The sequence below is a fragment of the Sander vitreus genome, chromosome 8 (genome assembly GCF_031162955.1).
Source record: "Sander vitreus isolate 19-12246 chromosome 8, sanVit1, whole genome shotgun sequence".
In the NCBI taxonomy this organism is placed as follows: domain Eukaryota; kingdom Metazoa; phylum Chordata; class Actinopteri; order Perciformes; family Percidae; genus Sander; species Sander vitreus.
In genome coordinates this window covers 10,820,500-10,835,736 of record NC_135862.1, presented here as the reverse complement: position 1 = coordinate 10,835,736, position 15,237 = coordinate 10,820,500, and the positions used below count along the sequence as shown (strand labels likewise).

The window sequence follows — 15,237 nt, the reverse complement described above, 5'->3', positions numbered from 1 at the left end:
AGATTGAGAAGTGATCAGCATGCAATTTTGATTTATCCAACTAGGATTGTGTAAGGAAAACAAAAGGCATTTACACAGGAGCAAACAAGGAAAAAAAACCAAAAAAAAACAGTGATACAGATGCATGACAAATTTAAAGGGACAAACTTGAAGAAAGAAGTGGAAAAACAACAAATGGCCACTGAACAGTTTGATGATGCACGACCGTTTAGTGAAACTTATGCTCTGGCCTTTTGCAGTCACCAGACCTCTTTGAGAAGGAGCACTAAAGTTGTCCTAGTGGCTTGTGTTGGCCCAACACGTCACTGAGATACGTAATGTTGGTTTTCCCTTTAACTTGTGACCCAACTGTATATCTGACCTTTTATGGCATTCCAAGCTGAAAAAAAACATTTGGTCAGTCACAAGAAATTCAAGAAGGCAACTCAAAGATAAGTCTTTTGTGCCTGTGTGAGGCCAACTAATTTAAATATTTCTTTTATTCTACTTATCCGAGTTATTGTGTGTGTGAGTAGGCAGTAGTGGTGATAGGTTGAAAGTGTGTACGTGATTATTCACTATTAAACGAGTCACTGATTCCTGTAATAATGACATGTTCTCTGGTTAAAGCAATATTCTGTTTCTCTGGATTGTAATTAGCAATTTGTTTGTTTTAATACAAACAAACAAACGTACCCAAAGCACAGTTTCAGTTAGTTCGGGAGCCAAATCTACCAACCATGACTTATTTCAGAACTGGCAGCTTTTACATTTAATTAAATTGTACCAACACAAAGAAATATTCAGTTTATACAGACGGTAAACTTGTGGATTTGTATAAAATTAGCAAATATTTCAATCTAGAAAAAGCCCCCACATCACTGAGAACTGATTTAACATTATGCAGATTTGGCAAAAGTAAAATGGGTTAGAAAACAATCATTGCAGTTTACACATTTCTTTGTCAATAGTCCACTACAGGCAGAAAAAAATTGGTTTACTGTCCACCTCACGATTATGTTGCATCTCTCCATTTAAAGTCTTCATTTTAAAGTCTTTTAAGTATTTTTGTTCAAAACACTTTTCATTGCTAACAGTAAACCAACAAGTCCTGAATTCAGAAGGTTTCATTGGCGACTAACTGGTGTGCAACATTCATGATAATTACACAACCAGACAGACTCACTGTGAGCTACAAGTTACATCTATCCACACAGACCTGCAATCAGTGCCTGATTTCAATCAATCCTGTGGTGCATACTGGACAGGCCTCGTGATTTTAAACCAACAACTAGGTTCATTGTTAACAGTTTTCAATGATTTCACGTTTAAATGTGTGTGTAATGTGCACTTGAATCATCTAGAAATACAGAGTGGACAAAATCATTATGTAGCAGAAAAAATAAGAAAAAAGTGAAAAACAAAAGCACAGGTGAAGGAATGATTATTCAGACCAATGACACTTAAACCATAAGAAAAGAGCTTTCAGTGAGATACACATGATCCAGCAAAGAATTATATTACCTCTATTTTTTTTTCTTTTTTCAACTCAAGGAGTGGTAAAATAGATGAGGAAGGTGCAACAGTAACCATGGAGGCCTCCTATGCATATGATGCCACTGCAGTCTTTCTGCCGCACATCAAGTCCATTTCCACTTTGGAGAAAGTCTTACTGCTGCGACAGGGCCTCTAGAGTTTCCTGGGACATGATGAGCTGTGTCCCAGTTCAGGGCTGGATCACTAGACTGAGTATGTCATAACGGGCCGGCATATATTATATATCGCTTAAACTAAACCTATCAAACTTACAGAGAAATGGAAGTTATATGGATACATTGACCGTTAATCTGATGCACTATTTGCCAGTTGTGCCACAATTGTAACACACTGACATTGAAACTTGTAATAAGCAGTCCATTATTACAAAACCAGTTATCACGATTTAAACTTTGTCAATTTAGACTTCCTGGTGATACGACTTCAAAAGTGCATCCAAAATTCCAGCATTAGTTTGGGTTTCTGTGAGAGCAGTCTTGACTATAGATCCAAACATTGTAATATCTGCCAATTTAAGTTTAGGTTAATAGAGTATGATTTACTGGGAGGTATCAGTACAACGTGTGGCTCTTTTGACTGACTTCTACTACCTCTGCTTAGTGACAGTAGAGTGGTTGGGCCAGCTTTTAGTGCCTCTGACGGACCCACCTTCATGGGCAGCTGCCTTTAAAAAGATGCCATGAAATGGAACACAGCTCCAGATGTGTTGGAGCCAAGTAAGCTTAGCCTGGAAAATGTGGCCTAAATGAGAAGTGCACTAGTCGGAGTCTGATCCCGAGTCCTCGCGTGGATCACAGAGAGTTTCTTCAAGAGGTGCTAACGTCCCGTCAGGCCTGACCCCCATTGGCCGGATCACGTTCTGCCTGTGGACACAAAAAGAAAAACATCAGCGATGCCCCCTTTCTGGATGGAGAGAGGTTAGATGTATAGGATAGGAGGTAAATTGAAAACATATCAATTATATTTCCAATGTAAACAAAACCTAACTGTGTTCAGGACCCTTTGTATTCACGGACAGTCTTAAGAGGGCTTTCACTTGTAAATCTTTACTCTCTTACATCCAGAACTCAAGGACCCTCACTCTACAACCCCCCTTCATGGACACTTGCCCCTGTCTGGCCATCCTCTCTCCCTCTCTGCCCTACTCCCATCTGGCAGTTTAATTACAGGATCAGCGCTCAAACTAATCTCCTCAAAGCCCTTGCTGCCCCTTCATCCTAATCCAATTATACCTGCACTGTGTGTCACCACTCCTTCTGAGATGATTTATCAGAGAATTATCCACCAAAGATTTAAAAAGGACCCATTTGCATTCATTTGTAAAGAGATTCAACAATAAATGGCCATGTAAGTCCTACTGATTCCTCCAATTAAATTGAACCTATCCTGGAAAAACTACAGGTTACGTTCTTTGACAGGAGATGGAGGAGACCTGTGGTGTGGTTAAATGTGAAAATATAGCAGCATATTTTTATATATATATATATATATATATATATATATATATATATATATATATATATATATATATATATATATATATATATATATATATATATATATATATATATATATATATATATATATATATATAAAACCATCTTTTCAGTGATACCTGCAGAGGCACCACCAGTCCACAGCCTTATATCACTGGTTAAAGTCAGAAAGTAAAATGAGGACTAACACAATGACAAAACAAACAAAAACATCTCTCCCAATTAGCGCAAAATAATCCTTAGCAGTGACAGAGGACTCGGGGTCTGGGGTGGAGGGGGGGAAATATGTGCTAATTGGAGTACCCGTTAAGCAGTTAGGGGAGCAGATTCTTACAGGGCTCTGACCGATCTCCTTAGAGCCTGTACTGATGAAGCACCTCTCCATCACCAACACACCTCCTTTACTGAGGAACAGAAGAAAGAAGATGGATCCTCGGAAAGGAATCTTCCTCTTCTGGGCGCACGTGCCTCATTAAAGCGCAACCCCCTCTTTGGCTTAACAATGACGAGGTCATCTTTTTTAATGTCTGTGCATTTGTTCACCCGTGTCTCTACCTCTTCATCCACGTTCCACCCAAATTGCTTTGTTGTTAGTTGTGCCTCTGTCTCATCCACTCCCTTTCTGACTGGCTCCTCAGAATCCCAAGAATAAAGTCAGGATACATGACTTATCAAAAACCTGAATGCGGCACATAAAGGAACCAGGACCAACAAGCCGACTGTGTCCCAATTAGGTGATAATTAACGGAGTGGTGGTAATGATGCTCCAGTGGCGTGCCAGCAGCTTCTATTTACTCCAGCTGAATGCTGCGGCATGCTTAAAGTCTTGTCCTAATTGAAGCTGCAGCGAACGGCAAGAGATTCTTCCTTCGACGAATCGGTTGGCCAGGTGGCAAGCTCACTGTTACCTTTGTACAGACATTGTGCTTAACTAACATTAGCCTCTGCTCACTAAGGAAAGGGCAACACAAATACATCGGGCTCTTTGCAGAAGAAACAATGAATAATAATAATTTGAGCAGGAGAAGCAGCAGTTGTTCAAACTGAAAAAGTTAATGATCTTAGTCGAGCCTCTGCAAATGAAACACAACTCATTATTTGTCAAAGACTTCTTCGGCATCTTACGTTTGTTTCTTGTCTATCACTATGTATTTTCTTATTTCTTTTTTAATTGTTACATGTTCAAAACAAATAAATACATTTTTCTGCAGATTAGGATCCTAAAAATATCTTAATATGGGATGTCTTCCTGACCAAGGGGGTTTAAGACGCTGACTTTGTTGTCAAAATATCCCTGGTTTGAGCCCGAACGGGGACCTTTGTTGCATGTCGTCCCTTAATTTATTCATCTAATTTCCTGTCACCTCTCTACTGTCCACTATTAAAATATTAAATATAAATATAAAATGATTTGCTCTCCGAGTGCTTTCTAGTTTACCTTGACAACCTGTCAAACATATTGACAAGTTTCTGGGCTTCGTACTCCTTCTGCTCTTCAGTCATCTCTTCGATGGGGTTCGGCATCGGCTCCTCCACATGACCAGTGATGGGGTTGATGCTGGAACAAGCAGATGAGCAAGCTTAATGTAAAGCTGCAACACATTCATACATTATTAATGCATACACATTAATATAACACATCAATGCTTTATTCTTAGACCTGTGCAGAGCACTCACAAGGGTTTAGCAGATTTGTATTCCTCTGTGTCGGAGTCTTCATCTTGGGAGTACTGAGTCTCTCCTCTCCCTCCTGCGAGGAGTCCTCGAGCCACCAGAAGTCCTGCTGCGTTTCCATATCCTGTGTACTTCAACAGGTTGTCCACTACAAGACAACACCACAAATACACAAGGTTGTTATTAAAAAGTCAAAGTTACATATAAATGTTCATATGTGAGCATGAGCCGTGCTGTAGTTATATAGTTCTGCAGCAGTAATGCATCTGGCAGTCACTTCATCACTTGCATCCAACTAGAGATGACATTCCTGCTCTCTCATTCTCATATTTTCTCATCTGGTGTGCTGTGCCACCTGTTCCTCCCATGACCCGACAACTGCTCACCGCTTTCTTTGCAGAGGACGAAGAGAAACTCTGCAGCGCTCTGCTTCACACCCATGTCAACATGGGTCATAAGGCGGACCAACTTGTTTCTGGTGGTTGTGCCGATCTCTGGCCTGATCTTCACATCTTTCAGTGGGGGAAGTACCTGAAAATGCAGACATTATAAATGATTCAGATTATGCATATTTAAAATATCCCCAATTAAAGTACATTTAAAACATATAAAAAAATTTGCAATTATTTAATCGTGAGTTAACTATGGACAATCATGCGATTAATCCTGATTAAATATTTTAATTCTCTCTCTCTCTCTCTCAGCTAGCTAGACTATCTGTCCAATCTGAGTTTTCTGTTGCATGACTAAAACAACTTTTAAACATACACATGTTCCACCAAGTTCCTTCCGAGGCTATTTTACAGCGGCACCGCAGCTTTTCTCCGGTGCTTAGCACCTCCCAAGACAATTGTGATTAGTTTATAGAAATGCCAATAAACCAGAGCACATTTCCTCCCATCCCCGAATGCTATGTGGAGTAGCCAGACCCTCCTCCAGCACGCTTTGGAGGAGGGTCTGGCAAAGCGAGACTATTCTTTATAAGACAGTTAGTGCAACATGGTGAAAAATGCAAGTAGAAGTTGTTTAACAGATTGCAGCTTCGGACAGTCTTGGCAGATATTTGTATTTACATTACATACACTGCTACATGTAGCTTCATGCTAACGTCAGGGAAAACTGTAATCCTGGTTGCCGATAGGGGTGCAACGGATCACAAAACTCATGGTTCGGATCAGTTTGCGGTTTTGAGCGACGGATCAGATACATTTTCGGATCAGCACAAAAAAGGGGAATTTAAATAATTTATATAATTATAAGTTATAACAATAATAACTTATTTCACCAGTATATTGCTGTTCAATAACAAAAACAGATGAGAAAAGGTTAGTTTACAATAACTTTGAATGCAATATGTGGTTTACCAGGTTCAAGTAAACGCAGCATTTAGTCTTGTCTGTGTTGTTTTTTTGAACAGCAGTGACCATTGTGCTAGTTTGTGTCTAAGCTGCAGACTTTTGTACGTCCCGGTGTTGGAATCCTCTACAGTGAAATACAGTCACATTACACCGTTTACCTGTCAGTGTTTTAACCGTGTTTAATCCAGCTACTAGCTAACAGTAAGCTAACGTTACCTGCTGCCAAGGGCAACGTTAGTGTTAACTAGCATGACATGCAGCAATGCTTCAGTTGCCTCCAACGTCTGTTTCGGAGCATCAGAGAGCAGCGCAGGCATTCAAGTGACACCAAAATGAGGCACTGAAATCTGCGTTGCTATTCCGTCTGGTAGATACCGGTCGTTTAGGCACCGGTGCCATATTAGCACCGGGGTTCGGTACCCAACCCCGGCTCAAAGCCCCCTATTCTCAGGTAACTCAACTAGAAACTGCCACTGATGCGACGGATCTGTAGCCGGCTCTATCAACAGCTTTTAACATGCTCCGTTCACATGAACACACAACTGATTTTAACAGAAAACAACAACAACAGCAACCCTCCATAGAGATTTTTCAGCCTACTTTAAGTAACATCGACAGTAAACATTTATTTCACACCATTATGATGGTTAAACTTTGCAATTAATCCACGGTTAACATGCATTCTGAACTGTGAGTGTTAACCACGGATTTGTCTCGCTTTGCCAGACCACCCACAAGCTGCGGAGCGGAGGAGGTTCTGGCTAGTCCACATAGCATTCCGGGATGGGAAAAAAACGTGCTCTGGTTTATTGGCTTTTTTTTTTTTTTTTTTTTAAACCAATCACAATCGTCATGGGCGGCGCTAAGCTCTAAAAGCCGCTGTAAAATAGTTGTGTAAAAGAAAACTCAGAATGGACAGATAGTCTAGCTAGCTGTCTCAATTTATCATGCAGAGATCTGAGGAGCAGTTAACCATAGTCCTCATAAATCTACCGGAGTTTAAAATTCAAACACAAAGAAAACGGAAAATACATGCATCCGGCAGAATTTCACGCGGCACCGGAGCAATCACGGAAGTGGAACGTCAAGGATATAGACTAACCACGGATCAACTATGGTCCATTACACCACTAGTTGCCAATGTTAATTTCTTTTCCCCCCGATTTCAGATCAGATTCCCGCTGGAACATGTCTGGTTGTAAATATTTTGGTTTGGAAGCTTTTATTGGTGAGTTTTCACGGTAGAAAGTGTCACTACAGTCATTCCCTAGCTGTAATGAGGATGCAGGGATGCTGAGAGCACATATGCAGAAGCCCCCAGAATGCTGACCAATCAGAGCAGAATGGGCTTTTTCAGGAGGGGGGCTTAAAGAGACCGGTGATAAATTGGAGCGTTTCAGACAGAGAGTGAATACAGGTGTTCCAGCACAGACAGTATGAGAAAAATAAAGTGTTTTTAAACATTAAAGCCTGTAAACATGTTTTAATAGAAACCAAAAATACAAGTATGAACATGAAAATGAGCATGATATGTCCCCTTTAAATCTGTTGGCAGCTACTGTACCTGAGCTTTGATATATCTGCGGATCTCCCTGTAGTGTCTGGATCCCTCAGTCAAAAGGCTGAGCACCGGAGTCAAACCCTCTTTGTAGTTTGAGCCCTGCTTGTAATGACACAAACCACAAACACTTCACAAGCAAAAAGGGAATGAGAAACTGAATGGCATGCAGTGTCAGAATGTACTTATGTTTAAAATATATGTATCTTAGCTTACAGGTAAGCGCAAAATATTTCTGTTGTGTCCTGTAGTGTCAATTACATCAGGTGTAAATTTACTCCACTGGTATCACTGGCACTGTACTGTAATATCTTCAATCATATTCTTAAATTGAATTTTCAGTGTTTAAACAACAGCCAGTTCTCTCTGTATTTGCTGCAGAACATAAACGTTACCTTGTCAATCCTTTTCTCCATGAAGTCTATTAACAGCTGGACAGAATCCATGTTTTTCCCACCATATATCTCTAGTCCTCCCTGTACAGGCACGTCGATTAACACGTCCAGGCAGGACACAGGCAGGTTATTCAGCAGGTTGATGGCATGGCTGGAGAATAAAAAAATAAAAAAATCTCTTAATGACATATATCTACTAATTGCTTTATATTTAACAGTCAAGTAAAGCGGTTTTGGAACATTTTTCTTGAGACAAGTTGTTCTAAAGTCAAGGATCCCTAATGGCAAATGACCAAATCGCCTCTTTTTTTTTTATATTATTTTTTGGGCATTTTTAAGGCTTTATTGACAGGACAGCTGAAGAAATGAAAGGGGAGAGAGGGGGAATGACATGCAGCAAAGGGCCGCAGGTCGGAGTCCGAGTTGAGAGAAAATCTCAGTAATGTGTGCTAGGGTGTAGTGTAATCTTGTAGTGTAAAGAGGTTTGTGATTGGAGAGGAAATTTGAAATGTCTTCATTTGCGTGATGCACACCGATTTTAAAGCTAGTTCTGATTTTTAAACACCTCAAACCTGCCTTAATGTAATTTTGCTTTCTATATATATATATATATATATAAAAAGTTGGGTTGGTCAATTGGCCAAACTCCCATAACCAGTTCAGCCTCTGACTTGACAGGTCAAGAGAAACATCAGTCTCTTTCATATTTTACTGTTTAAATTGCAGTCTATGGCCACAGATTCTTGGCATTCCTGCATTAAATTACCATGAGACGAAGATGCTGCAGAATTACGACAGCCAAGAGCATCGGGAAGATGAAACACCCAACTAGGCTCCAATGAGCAGTCTGCTATCAGACCGCGGCTTATCAGTCTTAATTTGTGGTGAGCTGCTCTCTCATTCACAGCTGATTGCTTGATACTCAGTGTTTGTCCAGAGGGGTGCTTATATTAGTTACCTGAGTAGTAGGAGCACTTTGTCAGTCTGAGTGCTTTTCTATGCAAATCAGTTTCAAATGAAGTTTGAGCAGTTTCACAGCTTAGAAAGTGCAGAGCACCTTCATTCAATGTTCACAGTGTAGCTAACCAAAATAGATTCAAATATTAAAGGTCCCATATTATGCTCATTTTCAGGTTCATACTTGTACTTGGGGTTTCTACTAGAACATGTTTTCATGCTTTTAGGTTAAAAAAAACAACACATTATTACATACTCAGATAGGGGGGCAGTATAATGAGCCTGCATGTGACATAAATGGGAACCACATCTAAATGGCTTGTTGGCATTTTTATGATCTCGGCAGCCCACCTAAAATTGACTGGGTTGTCTTATTTCAGATTGTGGGTTGTTAGGCACTCCAGATACCCAAATGTCACAAATGTGGGTATCAAATTTTTTCATGACGTGATCTCTTTAAGAGCAGTAAAGGACAGACTTCCCACCTGTGTGCTTCCTCTGTTTTCTCCTCGGTCTCAGTCTTCAGCATCAACAGATGACGCAGGATGGCAGCGATGAGTCGGAACTGGTGGTCATCCTCCTATCAAATTAAGGATGTACCAAAACATGAATTCCAAGCAGAGTTTCATTGTTCAGAGGTAAAGCAAAACAATGAGGTAGAAAAGGCAAAGGCTTAACTGCAAAAATAGCTGCCTTCAAATTCAACCAGTCTAAAGAGCAAAAGGAGGTGAGCTACAAGATAGAGTGGGATAAAGCCTTTAATCTAGATTAAAAAAAAAAGGAGGATAAGGAAGCTTGAATTTCGACAGTGACGAAGAGGAGAGCAGAATCTAACTTGAGAACTAAGAACTACATTTTGTGTCATTAGGACTTACACTGTGTCAGATGCAGCCTTTTGCGGTCATGTGTCCCCTTCAGTCCAAATTGCATAAAATGTAGCAAGACTGCCAGGTTTGCTAGTGATTTTCAGAAATCAATCACAACCAAATACAATACTTGACACATGGTCCAAAAGCATATGTACCAAATACTGTCTAGTCCCATTTCATTCACAGGATAAGATGATACTGTTTTTTGGCCTGTGTGTGTAGCCTATGAAAGAGAGACATTTTCTCACAGTAAGAAAAGGTGTAAATAATAACATTATTAATGGATGAATTCTATTTAGGTCCTCCAGTTTCAGGGTTCTGGTATTGTTTATGCTGGCTGACTTACAAAAAGACACTTGAAAAGAACCGAGCCATCGTTAATGTTATTGGTAACACCTGTGCGTTTCCTACTATGACCAGTCAAAATGGCTGCAGTGAAAGAGGCCTATTCTGGATTGGATATTGGTGACATATTTGATTTACATGTGAAACACTGTAGTTATTAATGTGAAAGTTTAAAAAAAAGAAAAAAAAAAAGGAGGAGGGCATTTTGGTGAGTGCAACCTGTTTTATCATGACTGTGATTTCCAATTAAGCATGTATTTCATGAAGTGAAACTATTGCAAAACCATTTTAATATGAACACATCAAAAGCTTGTATGAATTTGGATTTACAGTTAATTTCTTTAGAAAAAGGGGGATCAGTGGTGGATAGACAGTTGGGATTGACCAACTCTCAAAAGGCCATTTTCAGATGTCATCGACAGAGAAGCACAGGTGTTACTTCTAACATTACCCATGGCTGCGCCCTGAAACTGACACACCTGATCATAAGGACTCCCCCTACACACCTGATTAGGCCTGCACGATTTATCGTTATAAAATCGCGATCTCGATTCACCCTGTTCACGATTTAATTTTTAAATAACTTTTTTTTTTTTTGATTTAAACTTTTTTTTTTTTTAAATGACTTTGATTCTCATTTAATTTTACAAGCCGACTGCATCACAAACGCTACTACTTTCTTCTGTGAGTTTTAAACATAGACTGTATATAAAAGGTTTTAAGGCACTCCAATGCTCTCCCTTCTCTTCATTGAAGCCTCTATGTTTACAGGCTGGTGGTGATGCGCAATGTGCTATAGGTGCCAAAACAAAATCTATGTTTGGTACCGCCAATTTGTTTTGTTTTGTCATGCTTCATGTGTCCAATAAACATTACACTTCGTGAGAAAAAAATCGTGGCAGAGAATCGTGATTATCAATTCTAAGCTAAAAAAAAAAAATCGTGATTCATATTTTTCCCCGAATCGTGCAGGCCTACACCTGATACTGATTTCCTTACTAATTGTCTTGGCTACCACACTGGTCACTGCTTATCACGAGTTACATGTTTGTTCCTGACAGTGTGTACTGTAAATTGACATGTCATTTTTATCTTTCTGATATAGTACAACGTTTAAACTGTGCATGAACTGAATCTGGAAGTACATTGAATTGCGGTATACGTGCAGTTTAGAGTCCCAAATTATTTTCCAAAAACTGAGTGTCCCAAATGATGAGGGTCTTATTTGAGACAGGGTAGGGTAGCACAGGTGGTTTAGCAGGTTCATAATTAATTAAGGACATTGTATGGGGAATTTGGGACACTAAACTGCACGTATAATTGCAATGTTTTAATCAAGATACTCTACATTTTATGTCACATTTACACTGAATCACTGAGATTTTGTCTTCCTAAGATAGATGTAAAGAGGACGAATGGTTAGAGATTGATATACTCTGGCTGTTGTGGGGAGCAGATCTTTCTGGACAAGGACAGTCAAATCTGTAATTGAGCAAATGACCAAGCCAGAAAAAAAGTCATGCATACTTGATCTGCTCTTAACCCCTGCATACATACTTAATGAGTCAGAGAACAAACCCAAATGACTAGAGTGCAACAGACCTACAACACATAACCACTACACACTCACCTCACCACCAGCGTCAGACAGTGTGAGGTTGAACAAGGCTTTGAGTGCCTCCATTGCTCTCTCATTGTCCTCTGCAGGCAGGGGCAGGGCCTGTGGATCTGGACGGGCAGCTTCATAGGGACCAACCCAGCTCACATCCAGGGTGTGCTCCAGGATCTCTGTCAGTAGTCTCACAGCATGCCATTCTCTCCTCAAAATCCCTCTCACATCAGGTCTCAGTGCAGACAAGAGGAAGAGAAGGCGCAGTGTGAACAAGCCCACCTCATGGTGCCATGTGCGGGCCATTCCCAGGCTGGCACACAGGCCATTAGCCAGCTGCACGTCTACACTAACCTGCTGAGCCGCAGGACTATTGTACACCACATTGCATAGGCACTTTAAGGCCTCCACCACCACCACCCTCTCCTCCTCCGACTGGGTGTCTTCCTGAGAGCTTTTCTGGTTGTTGTCATCTCCGTTTTCTCCAGCAGTCAACCTCGCCATTCCCCCCAGGATTAGCATGCCCTCCCTGGTGGCTACAGGTGCGAGGACACGCTTGTCTCTGGACAGAATGCGGAGTGTCTCCAGACATGTCTTCTGACAGCTGGGCTGCACCTGCCTCTCAAGAACTGACAACACACCCTGACACAGCTTCTGCAATGACAGAGTGACAAAATTATAGATTATAACATAACTGGGCTACACTGGTAGTCTAATAATCAAATGCTCAGATAACTAGCTAGTACTTACACTCCGCAGGGTTTCTTCCTTTTGGTCAAAACTGAAGGTGCGACTGTTCTGAAACAGATAAGATGCTCATTGTGGACACCGAACAACTCAGCCTGATATGCCACAGACACACATCAAACATGCCTTATTATAAATAAACCCCAGTCTCTTCCCAGAGACCTCCAATAAATAGCTAAAATGTGCTTATATTGCCATATAACTAGCTACGTGCAGTAACATGGTTTGTGAGCAGGCAGCATTATCAGCACTACGTTGGTGTTGTAAACCAAGGTTCTGGTTGCCTTATTCACATTATTGGTGTGATATGTTTAACGGTGCAAAATCAGCTAGATATATCAGGATAGTGCCAACATTTTAGCTGAATCGGCTCGTAAGATGTTTAGCTAACTCGGAGCTAGCTGTTTAGCTAGCTAGCTAACGTTAGCACCGCCGTTTGTTTTGGTTGACGTAAAAAGGAGCAGAGCCGCGACTTACCTCTAGATTGTACTGTCGCAGAAGTTTCTCGATTTCCTCTTCGTTGGCAGTTTCAAGCTGTGACAAGATAATATTCAAATCCATGGTGGATATCTGAAGATAAAGTAGTTAGCTTAGTTTAGACGTGACCAATGGGGGATTGTGCAGCTAGCTAGCTAGCTGGCAGGCTAGCTTAGTGAGAGAGTGTCAGTCAGGTCTGCTGCTGTCAACAGGGAAACTCCCCTGACTGTCTCCATCAGCGGCTGTGGTCTCCACTGGGGATATGCACTGTGCAAATGTACCATTTTCTTAATAAAATAAAATAAAATAAAAATAATTTGATTTGAGTATGTATATAAACAGTCTGATGATTATACTGCATAATACATAAATAATAACATCACAAAAATATCAGCTTTTAAGTCTGAATTAGAGCATCGATTCCAGAACACGTTCCACAATAGATGGTGTTAGCAAAGAGTATAGTAGGCTACTTAGCGTTATGTTTTGGGATTTTGTGAAAAAACATCGGATAAATAAAAGGAAAGGAGAATTAATGTATTAGTATGCAGGTTTAGCTTGTACACGTCAGTTTTATATAGATTAAACATTAAGGTTGAAAAGCATGTCGCATAAAATAAATAAATATTGCCCCACAGTTTAATAAGACAAAAGTTTTGTCGTGTAACTTGTAAACAACATATCTGAGAATGATATTTAATATTTCCTTTGTGGCTCATGTTATGGGATTTGAAAATGAAGGAGACAATTTAAAAGTCATTAGTTCCGTCACAGAATATTATAAACTGGCCTTCTTCTTTGCAAGTCTGGAATGTTATGCTTAGCTTGGTCTTACTAAGTTAGTATTGCCTGTGAAACTGACTATGTGGCCTATACAAAGCTATTTATTCATTAAAAAAAAGGTTAACTTCCACATCTATGCTTATCTGAATAAAATAAATGTACCCATACAACTGGAATGTTGCCAAAAGTGTTTTTGTACATATATGTGAGGCATCACATGTGAAGAAAATATGAATCTTAAATGGTTTATTGTTTTGTGGATTTAGAAAATTGATACATTTATTATATGTGAGTGAGTGAGGCAGATGCTGCAGATGAATACACACCGTTTGACAGGTCTCATAGACTCAGACTTACTGGAGTCACTTACGTGACTATGCAGAAAATATACCTCTTATGACTTACTGGTAAATCATTGTCACTTTCCATGTTGGGATCAGGATGTGCTGTCTGCAGTTGCCTCACAATAACAACCTCCAGGGTTTAAACCTATTTGCATGTTTTCTCTTTTGTCCGTGTAATCTTCCTTCAACAATCCGAAGACATGCACATGGACCGGACATGTTACAACAATTCAGTTTCCCTCCCTTCATACCCATAAATATTTTATTATGGAAAATAATGAACCCCTGTATGTGAATTTAAGTATATTTATTCATCCACTCAAATCGTACATTATCAATATATGAATACTGAGTTTAACAAATTAACCCAGATTGAATGTTTTCTGTAATCTTACATTTTCAGATTAATATCTTGATTTGTTGTTTTTTAGTTTAATGAAAAGACATTTTAGATTATGGGAGAAATACGCTTTAATCAATGAGTTATAGACTTATTTCAAAGCACGTAAAAAGTGAGGTACTTGTTACTACTGCAGTGTCTTGGTGATGTCAGATAAGAGACCTACTGGTCATGCAGCACGTTTCTTCCAGCTGACAGTGATGTCCTTGTGCACACACCCAGGATCACCAATCTTCCTCTGAAATCTTCAGCAGATATTGATATTGACACTCAGGTCATATGATTAAACCAATAGTTGGTCGCCATTTTTGTTGTTGTTGCTCTTGTGTTTTTCTGCATTCAAAGTCTCGATTGTGAATCCCACAGGATTTCGGAGAGACATAACACAGAGGATCTATGTTCCAATAAATACAAATCTCGGCAGGGGTCAGAGGTCAAAGGTTATGGGACTGAGGTGTAATGACCCCAGCACAGCAGGACATTCTCTCTATAGAAATGTAATTCTTTCTGCAGTGTGCCCCTTGTGCTACAGGCCCAACCCCCCACTGTGTTGTCACTGCATGGAGAGAGAGAGAGAAGTAACAATCAGCTCAGACGACTTCAGAAAATGTTTTTCCTTTTGCAACATCAAAACGTAAACTGGGGATTTGATGGAAGGCAAAGTGGAATTTTCAAAAGGCAACACATCA

At 40.0% G+C, this 15,237-nt stretch overlaps 1 protein-coding gene across 2 annotated transcripts; it reads right to left on the bottom strand.

The window, feature by feature from the left end:
• Positions 1-14: 14 nt before the first annotated feature.
• On the bottom strand, positions 15-13,248 carry ric8b (RIC8 guanine nucleotide exchange factor B). 2 transcript variants are annotated; one of them, XM_078256735.1, is made up of 10 exons: positions 13,022-13,248; positions 12,548-12,595; positions 11,819-12,451; positions 9,460-9,554; positions 8,018-8,168; positions 7,629-7,727; positions 5,093-5,237; positions 4,710-4,854; positions 4,471-4,590; positions 15-2,399 (listed from the first exon to the last, which is right to left on the bottom strand). In XM_078256735.1, exons 1-10 carry the CDS (start codon positions 13,103-13,105, stop codon positions 2,294-2,296), a joined length of 1,626 nt encoding a protein of 541 aa, XP_078112861.1. In that variant the 5' UTR covers positions 13,106-13,248; the 3' UTR covers positions 15-2,293. The 2 variants fall into 2 exon arrangements, with proteins under 2 accessions (XP_078112861.1, XP_078112862.1); XM_078256736.1 differs by having other exon boundaries at positions 7,629-7,724.
• Between the last annotated feature and the right edge of the window lie 1,989 nt (positions 13,249-15,237).

What these genes read in the sequence shown, in the direction of transcription:
- ric8b (XM_078256735.1), bottom strand. Translation starts at nt 13,105, where the DNA reads ATGGATTTGAATATTATCTTGTCACAGCTTGAAACTGCCAACGAAGAG. An exon ending in TGGAGAAAAGGATTGACAAG is followed by an intron (nt 7,728 to 8,017) that starts GTAACGTTTATG and finishes TGTCATTACAAG; the next exon opens with CAGGGCTCAAACTACAAAGA. An exon ending in TACAAATCTGCTAAACCCTT is followed by an intron (nt 4,591 to 4,709) that starts GTGAGTGCTCTG and finishes TGCTTGTTCCAG; the next exon opens with CATCAACCCCATCACTGGTC.